General features: G+C 42.7%; 1 protein-coding gene across 1 annotated transcript in view; it reads right to left on the bottom strand.

Moving 5' to 3' along the window:
* The window catches only part of LOC141085707 (glucocorticoid receptor-like), a 59052-nt gene that overhangs the window by 11521 nt on the left and 30858 nt on the right, over positions 1–16673 (bottom strand). Inside the window, exons 3-4 of the mRNA XM_073571607.1 lie at positions 16342–16486; positions 709–836 (exon numbers count right to left, since the gene is read on the bottom strand). Coding sequence (XP_073427708.1) covers positions 709–836; positions 16342–16486 — 273 coding nt within the window. The remainder of the gene's footprint in view (positions 1–708; positions 837–16341; positions 16487–16673) is intronic.

Raw genomic sequence — 16673 nt, 5'->3', positions numbered from 1 at the left:
TTCCAGCCATCAAGGAGGTACTGGGGGCTGCAACAGTCACCGCTCGAACATGCGCTGTAATAGCTTCCCTGCCGATTGACATTTTATCCTGTAGCATGTGCGCAAAGCACGCCATTAAGCAGGCAAGTATGCAACTACAGCACACTCCGTGTAGTGACTAACAGCCCCTGCACCTCCCCGATGGCCAGAAGCACGTGGCTGCATGGAGAATAGAACCTCATTTTCTCACTGCACTTAGAATTGGACTGTTTTTGGAACTGCAGATTATCACTTATTTTTGCTGCAAGGTTCAACTTGCTTCTTCATTAAAATCTGCCAAGAAATTACCATATGCTACATTAGGTAATTTGATTCCATAAAATGCATTCAGATACATACGTAGTTCATTTCCTATAAGCATCCCCATAAGTTATAAGATGGACACTTGTCAGATATAAAACCAATGAGTAACTGCTGCGGCTCTGCGGACTGACTGAAGGGCTGCCAGAAGCTGTGCACAGATCAATGGTGATAGATCGTGAGGGCATGTGTTCTGGAGACCCGCGCTCAGCTGTGGAACACCTATGTATGCCTGCCTTCTAAGCTAAATGTTTAGCTTTGAAATCACATTTGTTTTTACTTTAACTGTAAATGTTAACATGTTCCACCAACATGGGACACAATCTAGACACGTCAGAAGAAAAGGGTCCAGACTTGACCGATACTTACTCGTACACAGGAGTAGCAGTGTTTTCATGCACAGATATTCCTCATATGAAACCTGGAGGCGAGTCATTTCATTGACAATCTTGAAGATGTCCTGAAATTGCTGTATGTAGGGTAGGTGCATTCTTTCGCTGATAGAGGAAGGAAATTAAGACAAAACAGATCTGTGATTAAAACTTGTGCCATCAATGAAGGTGTGCGTCAAAGAAACCTGGGCCAGATATACTGAATAAGGCAGTGTTTAGTCTGGTCAGCAAGTGATGTGACTGCATCTCACCAGCATGGTGCAGGAGCTGTGTGAAATGAAGCTTAAAATTAAACTTGCCCTGTCCTATAAGCAAAACAAAAAAAATAGCACACACTGCAAAATGGTTCATGTGCATTATTAGCAAACTTCGGAAATTAGCCTTCATCGGAAAGATTAGGCATCATTTCTAATGGCTTTAAAAAAAGGGTTCTGGAATTAAACAAAAAAAACACAAAAAAAAACAAAACAACCACACAAAACACATGACCTGTCGCATCAGATGTCTCATATGCAGCAGTGTTCCCTCTCCATTGGTTTTGGCCCCTGACTCCTACCATCTGATGAAGCCTGTACATCAGTACACCAGCTAGTGAGCTTTTTAATAAATGTCCAGGAAGGACGCATGTTCATTCTGTGCAAATAAGGGCATTTTAGCTTACGTTGTCAGTCTCCTGATAGTAGCTGCTGCCAGTTACTGCATAACTGCCCCCCATGGCTATAATTAGGGGGCAGCGGTGTAGTACCCGGCCGCCACAACTATCCATAGATAGAGCAGCTCCATAACTGAGCAATTCCGGCAGCCGCAGGAACTGAGAACGGCTGGATCGGCAGGGGTGCCAGATGCCACTCTTCCACCGATCAGATGTTGATGACCTAAGGACTAGTCAATGTTAAAGTTGTGGACAATGTTTAACTATGGGAAAACAGAAGGAACTAAATTCTGGAAAGCCTCTTAAATGACCAGAGTTTTCTTTTAAGAACTCCAGTAATTTTAAGGTTTTTCGTGACATAGCCATAGGAGGGCTTTTTGCTGGATGAGTTCTAGTTTTGATTGACGCCATTGATTTTACCATAACATACTGAATAAATAATTCTTAGTGCTGAGATGTTCTATAAAAGTGCAATCCTGCCACTGTTTTTACCCAGGGGTGTGGCTAGGATTCCCAAACATTCAGGGCTCAGGCTCAGTGTCGTATATAGAGTCTTTGGAGTCACACTTCACAACATTTTGACAGTTGATAGTTAGTGACACTGATGAGTATGGGCAGAATATGGACAAATACCGCCGCACTGTAAATGCACAGTAACACTATACGGTGATTTAAAAACGGTTTTCCTTCATACAGTTCCTGAACATCGCTGTACAACGTCTATATACGGTTACTGTGCAGTGACTGAACAACCCCATCAGAAGGTCGCACTACATATTTTACAGAATGGTATACCTACTCCTTTTAGTATTTTTGAGGAGTATTTTTATCCAAGTCAAAGTGCACAACATGGAATAGTCTAAATTTGTAATAGCGTTAACAATAAGTATACCTTCAACTTCTATCTATATTTCAACATTAATATTTCGCCAAATGATGAGATTCCAAATCAATATTATATGCTAATAATTAGAATACAGTGTGCAACGTTGTAAGAGCGGACAATCAACGGTCACTGTTGTATACAATCGATACAACGGAAGCAGGTGAGGCGTTTCAATAATATAGGGGCTATGATTAGGAGGGTTGGCTGTAAGACTCCCCCGACCTTAAGATTAGGTGGCTATAGACTGAAACTTTGAAAAATCTTTAAGTGAGGTTGTACAAAGTTATCCCCTATCCATGCTCATTCTTTCCCATCTCCTGTCCACCTTCATTACGTCAGTTTTTCCTTCTGATTTTCATGTCTGCAAATTTATCTAAAAGGGAAATCTGGCTTCCTCCACCCATCTATTATAATTGTAGTGTAGAGGAAAGTAGCTGTGACTTCCGTGTGTAGAAGTCTCATACAACTTCCCCACCACTTGAGGCGAAAGAAGAAATGGCGCCCCCTACAACTTTGATTTTCCCTAACAAAGAGGGAATCTGTCACTCGATTCATGCTGCCCAGGCCATGAGTGGCATTAATAAAAGTCTGGCTGCACGATGATTGCAGCCAGGTATATTTCTCTGAAACGCTCCAGCACAATATATCTAAAGATCTGGGGACCATAGCTAGCACTGTCCCCAGCGCGGCTAGAGAAGGTCAACAGGTCTCTCCCGATGTACACACATGGGATAGACCTGTAGTCACCAGGCGCAGAGCTAGGAAGAACTGGCAGGGGGCAGCGCTGGACAAGTCTCATCTCCAACTATGGTCCACAGCAGTGGCGTAACTAAAGTCCGATGGGCCCAGTACAAAACTTGGACACCCCCCTTCCCATAGGTTGGTCAGATGAATGTTCCAATTCCTATAAGAACATACAAGTTGCCCCCTCCACAATTATGTAGTAAAGTCATCCTGGGCCACATCCAGGTATATGTGCACCTCATCATGGTCCCGTTCCTGGTGGTATACGAGCCCCCATCCTGGTGTGTCCGCCATTCTGCTGGCGCTGCTGTTCAGTGCATAAAAAAAAAAAAAAAAAACACAACAAGACAAATGTTCCTACTCACAAGCAGCTGACTTCAGCGTCCAAGTGACGGGAGCGCATGACTTCATTGCCAGGCACCCCCATTCACATGCAAGCCAACGTCAGCTGCTGGCCTCAGATTGGCTTGCAGGGTGTATTGCGACGCATGGACCTGGCAGATTCATGCTCTGAAATACACCGCACAACCAACTGAAGTGGGGGTCTGGAGTCAGCGGGCCTCTCACCACAGTTGTTGCACCACTGGTCAATGGCCATATCTTTAGAGTAGATTTTTTCTGAAACTTCATACTTTTTCAGAGAAAAACATACCTGCTGAAATTGTGCAGTTCAGTTGGGCTTAGATCCGTACTGTCCAAAAGTTTGGCCTTTTAAATTAAAGGGAATCTGTCACCCCATTTTTGGACTATCAGCTGCCGGCACCGCCATCAGGGGGCTTATCTACAGCATTCTGTAATGCTGTAGATAAGCCCCCGATGTAACCTGAAAAATAAGAAAAATGAGTTATATTATACTCACCCAGGGGCGGTCCGGTTTTGGTCCGATGGGTGTAGCGGTCCGGTCTGACGCCTCTCATCTAACGGTGACGTCCTCTTCTTTGCTTCTCGTTGTGGCTCCTGTGAAGGCGCACTCTGCTCTGCCCTGTTGAGGGCAGAGCAGAATACTGCAGTGTGCAGGCGCCGGACCAGCTCAGAGAGGTCCGGCGTCTGTGCACTGCAGTACTTTACACTTCCCTCAACATGGCAGGTGAAGTACTCCTGCGCCAGGAAGCAAAGAAGAGGACGTCACTGCTACAAGATGGGAGGCGCCTGCGCACTGCAGTATTCTGCTCTGCTCTCAACAGGGCAGAGCAGAGTGCGCCTTCATAGGAGCCACAACGAGAAGCAAAGAAGAGGACGCCACCGTTAGATGAGAGGAGTCAGACCGGACCGTTACACCCATCGGACCAAAACCGGACCGCCCCTGGGTGAGTATAATATAACTCATTTTTCTTATTTTTCAGGTTACATCGGGGGCTTATCTACAGCATTACAGAATGCTGTAGATAAGCCCATGATGGCGGTGCCGGCAGCTGATATTCCAAAAATGGGGTGACAGATTCCCTTTAAAAATCCATATGGGCTGTACGGTGTCACGATTCTTGACGACCATACTTCAGATGTACTCTGATCTATGACAGATTGTTCAGCGCACCCAAGCTGCCATTATTCTCAGCAGTGAAAATACATGACGATGCGCTGCCGAGAACTGTTATTTCGTGCAGCACAAAATATTTCACCAGATGACCGAGCCTCTCTCTAGCTCATCAGGTGACCAGCAGCTTGTACACACTGCACGGTTTTCAAGATACAAGCATTCCTACAATACATTGCACAAGTATCGTGAACAGGCTAAGTAGACCAAATTTCACAGCCACAGACTGAGAAGAGGCTTTTTAGTTTGGGTCAGGAGATGCAGTCAAGTCCATGCATCATGGTCTTTACTAGGACATCAGAATTGGGCTTAATGGCTCACTCACACCAGTGTATACATCTGATGAGTGCCATTTGATTTGCGTCAATGTTTTTTTTTTTTTAATTATTCATTCATAGATTAATTGATTGGTCATTTGATGTCACTTTTCCTGGTGTCTACCTAATTTGAGCTGTTTTGGCAGCTTTTAGGCCCCCATGAATGTGTTGTCTATGCTTTTGGTTTTGCCACCCATTGAATTCAATGGTGCTCAGCTACATTTGGCAAACATCAAGAAGTTTGGTGGTGAACATAACCAAACCTTAAAAGGTTCGCTCATCTCTAGTAGCGATGTCCCTGATAATTTACAACATAATTTTTCTTGTTTATATGATTTTTTTTGTTTGTTTCACAAATTAAAGGGGGAAAAAAAAAAAAACGAAACAAGATTTTGCATTAAACAGGCATTTGTGATCTTCTATCCGAGGTCTTGCTTGACTGACAGTTGCTTGTATGGCAATAGAAATGATACACCTGCAACACTGTGGTTGGAATCGCCAATGACTGTGTGTAGGCTGAGAGTACGGTGCCGAGGGCTCTGTAATTGAATGTCACTTCTGTGACTCACTGTGCGTCAATGAAAAGCACAGAAATAAAAATTATTTAAACTGCACAGTGGAACACTAATTTGTGTAAACAAAAGATTTGGTATTTAGAACCCTTTATAACAGGTACAGTGCAAGCTATGAAATGCCAAAAAATGGTTTAGTAGTTAAATCTAGCAAATATACAGGTTATTACCCATCCACAGGGTAGGGGGTAATTTATTGATTACCAGGAGTTAGACTGCCAAGACCCCCACAGATTGAGAGAACAGGGCTCTATAGTGCCTCATCTGAATTCAGAAGGGGTCAAGCATTCGCTCATTCAAAGGGCTGCCAGAATTTGCAGAGAACAGTGCTTGGCTACTCCCATCAGTATCAGAATGAGTGTTGGCACTCTTCAAAATTGTTCCAGAAAGTGAAATATTTATCCCAGAAAATTATTGCAATTGCACGTTTTAAAATTTCCTTTATGTTTATTTTACCAACACACAAAAAAGGGAAACTGGACATTATTTCACACTAAACCCCCAAAATGAGCCAGCCAACATTGTTAGCACCCTTTGCTATAGGAATTCACTAATTGCATTTTATTCCAGTCAACAAGCTCCTTACACCTCAACTGGAATTTTGGACCACTCTTTCGCAAACTGCTCCAGGTCTCTCATATTTGAAGATGCCTTCTCCCAACAGCAATTTTAAGATCCCTCTAATTTTAGATCCAGACTCATTGCTGGCCACTTAAGAACTCTCCTACTCTTCCACCCATTTCTGGGTGCTTCTTGAAGTATGTTTGGGGTCATTGTCTTGCTGGACCCATGACCTAGTCATGACAGTCATGGACCTAGGACACAAACCCACCTTTCTGACACTGGCCACTACATTGCAATGCAAAATCCTTTGGTAATATTCAGATTTCAGGATGCTTTGCACAGTCAAAGAATGTAGTGCCAAAGACAAAACAACCCCAAAACATTTTAAACCTCCACGATATTATATTGTACTCTGTGTTCTTTGCAGGCCTTAGTTCTCTCTAGGCAGTAGAACGATGTGCTTTACCAAAAAGCTATCTTGGTCTCATCTGTCCACAAGATGCTTTCACAGATTTTGGATTACAAAATGTGTATTTTGGCAAACTGCCGTCTAGCTTTTTTTAATGTCCGTTAGCAGTGGGGCCTCCTGCCATAGCGTTTAATTTCATTCAAATGTTGCCAATTCATGCTGACACTGATGCATCCCAAGCCTGCAGGACATCTTGAATTTTTTTAGAACTATATTGGCGCTGCTTGTGCACCATTCGGACTATCCTGCGTTGCAACCCATCAATTTTTCTCTGCCATTCACATCCAGGGAGATTAGCTACAGTGCCATGAGTTGTAAGCTTCATGATTATGTTGTGCACTGTGGACAAAGGAACATTTCTAGAGATGTACATGTAGCCTTGAGATAATTGATATTTTTCAATTTTGATTCTCAAGTCCTCAGACAGTTCCCTTCTCCATGCTTACTGTGGGAAACAGACACACAGCAAAGATTTAGCCAACTTCTCCCTTTTTTATCTGGTCTCATGTGTGATTTTCATATTGCTCACACCTGTTCGTTGCCACAGATGAGCGTTTCAAGCATGTGATGCTTGTTCAAAGTTGTTTACCCACATTTTTGGAAGAGTGATTTTGTCTGAACTATTTTTGGTGTTTTTTCCTCTCTTTATTTGTGTTGTTCCAAACCACACAAAGGAAATAAACATGTGTTGGTTATAGTTAGGGTTGGGAATAGGGTTAGGGTTGGAAGTAGAATTGTAGGGTTTCTACTGTTTAGGTGCATCAGGGGGTCTCCAAATGCGCCACAGCTCCCGCCACTGATTCCAGCCAATTTTGGGATTAAAAAGTCAAACTGTGCTCCCCTTCCTTCTGAGCCATGCCATGTGCGCAAACAGTGGTTTCCCCCACATACAGGGTATCGCCGTACTCAGGAGAAATTGCATAAGGAAGCAATTTTCTCATGATACCCTTTTTATAATTAAAAAATTTGGCTTTAAAGTAAATTTTTTATGAAAAAACTAAAATGTTTTTGTAAATTTTGTTGGGAAAATGAGAAATCCCTGGTCAACTTTTAACCCTTATAACATTTTAACAAAAAAAAAAAAAAGTTACCAAAATTGCTGATGTAAAGTAGACATGTAGTAGCTATATTGTGCGATATGACTGATTTGAGGGAACAAAAATTAAGTTTGAAAATTGCTAAACTTTCAAAATGTCAAATTTCCATTTTTTCCATAAATAAACACAAGTCATATCGAAGAAGTCTTACAACTAACATGAAGCACAACATGTCACAAGAAAACAGTCTCAGAATTAGTGGGATCCGTTGAAGCGTTCCAAGGCTATAACCTCATGAAGTGACATTGGTCAGAATGATAAAAATTGGCCCGGTCATCAAGTACCAAATTGGCTCTGTCACTAAGGGGTTAAGCATTACTGGTATTTAGTTTTTTACATGTATAAATTTATACCAATAGCACATGCAATATTTCTAGTTTAGAGAAATGAACCCAACATAAGCAGAGAGAAAGCTGCCATAAAAGGGATACAGTTGGAGGAAGGAATGTTTGATTCCAGGGCTCGGACGACGTGTTAGGCTCCGCAGCCTCAGGCTCGTGGAGAGATTTACATCACACAGCTCTCCAATATTTTCTAACTCACACAAAACGTTCTCAGAAATTCACAACCTTATTCATCCAGAAAGTCTGGTAAACTCAAGAAGCCAACAGGCAGGAATGTGCGGTCTCGGGATGCCATACACGTGACTCATCTTTTACGAGCAGTATTTTTATGGCACTTTTTCCATGCATGTGTTAGTATTTGTTTGCACAAATAAACAAGTAAAAATCAGTTGCTGGCAAGAGACCAATAAAAGCAAACAAAACACATTCTCTATAATTAATGTTAATTATCTGAGTAAGTCATCTGAATATGAGAAAAAAATCATTAAAAAAGGCATTTTCTACATTTGAGGGCCTTTTTTGTTAAAGCTAACCTGACTGCTGAAGTGCTGCCCGATGCACAACTAGCATGTTTCAGATGGTGGCTAGAATACCCCAGCTGCACAGGTCCCCACCGGCTTCTCCCAGCGGGTTGGACGCTGCGTACATGTAACTGGACACTGCGGATTGGATGCTGCACAGCAAAGTGGATGGAACTTCTAGAAATCCCATGCCCACTATGCGTGCACAGACGCCAGCGGATCACCCGTGGAGACGTACATGCGGCGCCTCTCTCCAGACAGCAGCATGTCCATTTCTCTTGCACAGACTGTAGTCTTCGCAAGAGAAATGTCACCCATAGAAAGCATTGGATGAGGTGAATCCACACCGTTCAGTGTCCACCTGCGTTCAACAGCCGGCAGCGCTTTGGAGGAAGTGAACATGTGCTGCTTCCAAAGCGCTGCTAGGCCGGGTGCTCACGTTCCGGAACGAATACATTTTTGCTTAGCACTACAGTTTGTCGAATCCTTACTAATGTAAATACTGCAGTCTCATGCAGACTAGATTCTCACACCTTTCTTAATGTTGCAGTGTAAACTTGTATGCTATCCAGTGTAGAGTGACTTGGACTGAACAGTCTAAAGATGCACCAGATTTAATCAATCCGCACAAGAGTACACCGCCGAAAAAGCCAACAGGATTAGCAATTTTGTACAAAACTAATATAAATCACCTTTACATGTTAATAGATGACTTTGAAAACGGCGCAGGGTTCGTCCACAGAAAGAAACCATTCCCCTGCTGTCCCCCAAAATAATTATATATATACACACACCAAGCAGCTCCATTTTCTGGATTCTGCTGGGTGATCGTGTGATTAAGCTATTCTGGTTCTTTTTTTGTAAAACCGTAACTAGCTTGTCTTTTCCTAAAAATTGTCCATTGGGGTGCCATTCGTAAATGTCAACAGGGCCGAAACTATAAAGCCTAAAATTTACACTCTGATTATTTATGACAGACTTACAGTGCAGGTAAAATACATCTGGCTTGCTTTTGTTCCTTGAACTGCTTGTTTTTACCATTCGTAATGAACTTGATGGGAAACTAGAGAATCACTTTGGATGCGGTCACTAAAGCCTCAAAATACTCTCTCATATCCTTTCTGTACCCAACATGCAGACCTGAGATTTAGGATCCACCGCATTATTTAGCTTCACTAATGACAAACACTGACTGGCGGTCGCCAGTCTGTAGATCAGCTTGCCCCATTTGTACAAATCACATTCAGCCATGGCTTCAGAATTGTGGGAAATCTTAAGGTTATTCATCTAGGTCTTGCCTCCCAAGGTTGTCAACAGTCCAGAAATTCCAGAACAATATGTAAAAAAAAAAAAAAAATGGGGCACTTTTTTGCCATGTCAAACTAACAAAAAATAAAAAAATTTTATTTTCATTTTACACATTTTTAGAAAGTAGTTAGCATGGCTGTTTTGTTGTAATGCAATAGTTATAAAAGACAGTCTTGCACTGGGGAACATGAATCTTGTGGCATTATTCTTTATTTCTGATAGACTTCTGTGTACTAGGTCATGCTGAACTGCGGCCAAAAAGAATTCTGCCCTGACCTCCTGCTCCCCAGTATCAGATGCATATTACTGTACGGGGCTATGGCACGGTTTGTAGCCCCATACTCTTGCATACGAGTCACAGTAGTTTTGGTTATGGGGTTATTTGGCTATAGATTGACAAATACTTAGTGGCTTTATGTTATTTTTCTAATGGGTTGCTTAAACATGTATGGTATAATTGTCAGCCCTCGCAGCAGTCAAGGACCCAGCCTTTTCGTTTGTGACCATTAGGCTGTAACACAGGTACTGAATCGTCTGATCACGATACTCGAACAGACCGGCGGGTCTACATGCCCCACATACACCGTTACTTATGGGGCAGCGCTCTAGTAATGAGACCTCTCGGGTGCGTCGGGTATTACAATAAGAGCAAGGTAAAGTTTCACAAATGTGTGACTTTGGTACACACATGCTATATATACACACACACATTATATACAAAATCACATATGTGAAACTTTTACCTTGCTCTTATTGGGTGTAATACAAGCTTTGACTATTAGAATCTTGCAACAATATTTATGGGAAAAAAACAAACAACAAAAACTCACTCCTCAAGAGACCCAAGGCAAACTCCACTAGTGGGGGTCCACCATGGGTCATGATGCAGTGACCAAGCAAATGGAAGCCATAATGCACAGACCATACCAATATTCCACACAGGCAATGTGAACAGAGCCCACCATACAACATGCCAACAGCACCTAACAGACGCCATCAGCGTTTAGTCTTCTGACAGCAGAGACTAGTGCTGGACGTTGCACTATTCTTGATGTTAATACTGCAGATAAACGCTTCAAAAGGGAATCTGACACCGGGTTTTGCCACCTAATCTGAGAACACCACTAAATGGCTAGTAAATCTTCTCCCATGTACAACTCGACCCCAACCTCTGATTAGCAGCTTTCTGCCTATGCACAGTACACTGAAAACTGCCAATCAGGTTTGGGTAAGGTTAGACAGAGCTGGTAGATTTTCAGCAAATAAAACATTTCAAAACTGCAGAAAGTAACCATGAAAGTGATACATTGCTGTAATCGAATTATCTGCCCCTACATCACGCTGGGGAAAAAACCTGCCAACAGATTCCATATAAGAGCATTGTGAAAAGTGCCCAAAAAAAAGCCTTTCTAGTTCACATTCTAAACTAAAAATTAGAGGGCTGAAGAGCTGAAATTTGCACAAGTTGCCAGATAATCTGATGACTATACTAAAAGGAAAAAGTAAGTTGTTTGGAAAAGATCAGCTGTGGCAAAGAATGCTTAATACCACATGTACAACCCTCAGGGGTTAAATGTCAGTAGCTTGGAGGATTCCCATTCAAAATAAAACAACCTTTAATAATTCATTAAAACCGGAGACATCACATAAACAACATAAAGAGACATACTAGTGCTCGTGTGTATCAGTGCTCATTTAAAAAATGGTTCGGTCTCACCATTACTCATGGACATAGACGCCCCGGCGTATTTTTCAGAGGTCCCCTGCCGGGTATTCGGGTCCATATAGCAGCACAAGACAGCGTGTGGAAAAGGAGGTTAAAGGGTTACAGGTGTGCAGTTTTCCCTATCCTCCCTGTCGTGTCCAGGTATTACTCCTGCCCTTACAAGGACAGGCCCCAAATGGACCCTATAGTGTCACCCCCAGTCGTCAGAAGGGGCATTTGCTCCCTACGTGTTTCCGCCCCAATAATGGGGATTTATCAGGGGAGTCATACAAATAGATATAAGGGAGTTTAAACATATTTGTCCATAAAGAAAAAAAGAGAAGGCCCCGCAATGGCTGGGTGCCTCAACTAGCAGAGTGACTGTCCATATCACTGCCAAAAAGTAAGTCCCATGGATAGATGGTGTGGTTTCCTTAAATAGACCATCCTACACACAAGTCCCACCCCCGGCGTTTAGCCCCACCTGAGGTAGTCAGATCAATGGCCAGTAGGGAAAGTATATGCAAGAAGCCCATTCATTGGTATAATAATGAGAGGTCAGTGAACCCGCCCCTATGTTCTCTTATATTTACTAAGAATCTGCCCAAGCTCAAAAATTGACCAACACAGCAATCACTTTTCAATTCAAAACATAAATGATCATGCCTCGATATATTTCTCAGAATAGGGCACCATTGTATAAGGCCAAAGTTATAAAGTAATCCTGATCTACAGATATGATGTCCCTCACAGTGGGGTATTTGTGCCAGATTAATCCCCTGGGGCAGAGACGCCACTTGCATCGCAGTAAATTCACACAGTAAGATTTCCAGGGAGAAGGTGATCGCGGATACCGCGATATATCATCTCTATGAAGGAAGCGCAGCTACAGCCGCTTAGTAAGGTCACTCAGCAGTGGTCACACCAAGCCCACATGGTGAGGACTCCAAACGGAGGACAATCGCTGATACCGCGACGTGTCACCCTTCGGAGGTGAACGCCGCTACAATTGCAGCAAGTTCACACAGTGAGATCTCCAGCTGAAGGGTGATTGCAAAATACCGCGATATCTCATCTCCTGGTAAATTAGGCATCGCCGTTGTGACCGCCCTGTGGGGCAGACCAAGCCTAATTAGGACGCCACAGTAGTGCCGCGATTAAAAAGATATATAGCTTACGAATTAGGTCATATGCCTTTTTTTGTTCTCTTTTTTTCTTTTCCTTTCCTTCCGCCCAGTGGGTAGATCAGGCTAAATCTAGCGATAAGTCACTTTGAATTAAGCCCTGTACCTCTGTTTGTCACCCTATGGGGCGGATCTAACATGATCATGTAAATATAGCCACACCCACTTCCAGTCATATAGTGAGCTCATAGTACACAGCGCATGGGGCAAAAGAAGGGGGGGCATATATGATCAGAGAAAAATATAATAAGAGACTACGTATATTGCAATCTATGTGCTCAGTACAGATAAGAAATCCCTGTCAGTGATTGAATAGGTAATCTCATGCATAAAGGAGATCTTTTAACCAATTAATGCTCTGTATATATCCAATGTTCCCCTTCATGGCATAGGTCTTAAATAGTGTTAGTAATCCCACAGATGTAACACATTCATCCTACCTCGTAGGGAAAGAAAAAGAAAAAAACCTACAACCCATATTGCTGATTCCCCGTAGGCATCAATGGTGCATACCATATACATTGCATGGAGAAAGTGGTGATCTCCAGATAAACGGTAGGATCAAATCAGGGGACAGACAGGAATGAATACCAGCATTGTTGAAGATAAGTAAGGGTCAGAAAACCATCAACGGACATTTAGGCAGCGCATTTAATTAAAGATATAGGTATATTCATAGTCATGCCTAGTTATTGCCTCCATTTCCACAAGGCTCGGAACGTTAATCATAGACACAGAATATACATAAGGGACGATATACATCCCATCTAAGGTCTCATTATAGATAAAGAGAATCCTGGTTTTGTGGCTGGTCCCAAAGGTACCGGAAAAAATTCTTGAGGTCTAGGGGCTATTTCATATTATATTCATATTCGATTAATGTCAGTGAAGGTACACATAGCTGAAAGAAGGTACTCTCAAAATAGGCTGGATGTTATAACTAATAATCGAGTTTGAATATCGGAGGGTAAAGGGAGAGGGGGGAGGGAGGAGGGATTATAGAAAACAACCAAAATTGAGCTGCTCATTTAGTCTCCGAGGATGGCATGTGTCCAGGGAGAAGATCCACCTAGCTTCTCTCTGCAGTAGGATCCTATCAAAGTCTCCCCCCCGGGGAGGTACTTTTAATTTGTCGATACACATAAAACAGATTACTCCCATATTTCCCCCATGTAGTCCATTGACGTGTCTCGATATTGGGGTATCCCTCCCATTACGGATATCTCCCAGATGCTCCCCAACCCGTCTCCTGAATTCTCTGATTGTTTTGCCAATGTAGGTCATCCCACAGTCACAGCGGGCCCTGTAAATAATACCCTTTGTTTTACAATTGATGAAGTCTTTTATCTGGTAGGCTTTCCGTGTATTCCTGTTGTAAAACTCCTTACCCACCTCAATAGACTCACATGCAACACAGTTCCCACATCTGTAGCAACCTGTCGGTTAAGGCCTCTTTCACACATCCGTCTGTCACCAGTCAAAATCCGCCATACTGCAAAAAAAAAAAAAACGGATCCGCCATTTTTCTTGGCGGAACCTTTTCCCCCCCCCCCATTGATTTGCATTATCGGCGGATCTTGACAGATGGTCAACCGTTGGATCCGTTTTTTTTACGGATCCGCCAAAATTTTGGCGTCCGCAGACATGACAGGACGGACACCGAAACGTTGTTCTGCTGGCCGGATCTGCATTTGTACACTGCGCATGCCCGGAAGAATTGCCTCTGCCGGAAATGTAACCCTAAGGCCTGTTTCACACATCAGTTTTTTGAAATCCGTCAAAATCCGCCGTTGTGCAAAAAAACCCGGATCCGCCATTTTGCTTGGCGGATCCGTTTATTTTCCCATTGAGTTGCATTACCGGCGGATCTTGACGAATGGCCATACGTTCGATCTGTTTTTTTGCGAATCCGCCAACATTTTGGCGTCCGCCGACATGCCTGAATGGACCATGCAACGTTTTTTCGGCGGCCGGATCCGCATTTTACATTGCGCATGCTCGGAGGATTTGGCTCGCTCGGAAATTTAACACTAAACTCTGTTCTGGCGGCGAAAAAATTCTCTCTCTCTCGGCAGCGGTTCCTTTAAAATTCTTCCTTCGACGGATCCGTTAAAATAACGGTCCGGTGACAAACGTTGTCATCAGTCCAAGAACGTATCCGTTGTCCGCCATTTTAGCGGATTTTAACTGAAGCAAAAAACTGATGTGTGAAACAGGCCTAAATGCCAGGTCGGTCGGTGTCTCTCTCCTCTCTCTCTCTTCCCCGGATCCAGTCAAAACAACGGTCCGGTAGCACACGTTGCTTTCAAAACAGTTGCGGATCCGTGTCCCACCATTTTCGCGGATTGCAACTGATGAAAAAAACGTATGTGTGAAACAGGCCTAAGTCGATAGCCATGTTTTTACCTTGGGTTGGACAAAATGACTATGCACTAGACGATCGTTAAAGGGGTTGTCCGGGCTTTTCACATAATCTCAGTGCATATCTGGGCTGCAGAATGCTGACAATAAGTAATTTACCTTCTGTGGCCAGTTTGCAGGGTTTGCTAGATATCAGGTCTTGCTTGTAAGAAAAACGTCCAGGGAGTGTGTGTTCTGGCATTGAAATGAGAACTGGTCGTTTCCTCCTACTCTACTAAAAACCTGCCCTCTATAGCAACAACCCCACCCTCCATAGCAACAGGCCCTCCCCGACCACATGAACAAGCCCTCCTCACACAGTAACAAATCCTCCCCATCTAGCAGCCTCAGTGCAGAGAACAGAACCACCCAGCTGCTCCTCCCCCAGACACACACTGAACAGTGATCTATGGAAAGTAAAACTAGTGAGGAGGAAACGACCAGTTCTGCAGCCCAGATATGCACTGAGATTATGTGAAAAGCCCGGACAACCCCTTTAAGGGTTCTGTACTTCCTGTATGTGATTTGAGGATTTACCCCGATCATATCATTTAAATCCTCATCCATTTTTAACTCATCCCAGTGTCTCTTAATGATATCCATCATGTGAAAACCTCTTGAAAATATAAATATAGCCTTATGCCAAAGAGCTGATAATGCTGTGATAAGCTACAAAAGGACACACAAATGTAGGTTTACAAACTGCTGATTTAAGGGAAAACCAACCATTACCCCCCCCCCCCCAAATAAAAATGTCCTATAACACTAGGCATATAGAAACCTTTATATAACCCTACAGATAAAATGTGGCCCTAAAAACACTGCATGTATAATTAATGGTTTTCAGACCAGTTCCAAACTTCCAAACAGATTGGTGTAAAACCAGAGCCTGATCTCCGTTGTTAACCTTTGAGCTGTTCTTAAAAGTATGTTGTTTTCAGATGTGTCTCATCACAAACTTCCTATCTGTAAAATACACAATGCTGCAAGTCCTGGTTTAATATCAAAGCAAAAGAGTAAACATTTACTAGAGTAAAAATAAGGCATAAAGCAAATGCCTACAGCGCATGTAATCCAGGTAACCTACTAGAAATAGAAGGACCTCCCTTTCCATGTGGTTTTTATTCTAGCTTATGGAGCCAATGTTTTGCCCATTCATCCCCACATTGTCATATGTTCTAGAGTCTAGGCTATAGCTTTCCGTTACACAGCCAGTGACATTAATGTCTTAAATTAACAGTAAAATATTTATGGAAAACGAATGAACTACCTGCCTCTTTAGATAAATATGGATTCCACAAAAATCTACTTACTCATCGACGATCAAATCTGGTGCAAAATATAGCACTGTTCCATTGGCTTGTTTGTAAGACCTCCATCCGAGGGCAAAAACCACGAGAAACATCCAGGAATACTGAAGAAGGGTCATTTGGTCATCCAAGTGCAGATTTCTGAAACCTAAGCGCAAAATCAGGAATAAATGATACATAGACTCTTACACCAAAATCCCAGCAATCAACAGATTTAAAAAAGAAAAAAAAAAAATGTGTGCAAGATGGGTGACCTGGTTAGGCCTCTTTCACACTTTCGTTTTTGACAATCAGTCAAGATCCGCCAATTTTGGAAAAAAAACGGATACGCCATT

The sequence above is a fragment of the Dendrobates tinctorius genome, unplaced genomic scaffold, assembly GCF_039654945.1.
Source record: "Dendrobates tinctorius isolate UK_male_01 unplaced genomic scaffold, ASM3965494v1 ptg000001l, whole genome shotgun sequence".
Classification (NCBI taxonomy): Eukaryota; Metazoa; Chordata; class Amphibia; order Anura; family Dendrobatidae; genus Dendrobates; species Dendrobates tinctorius.
This window is presented reverse-complemented; position numbering and strand designations above follow the sequence as displayed.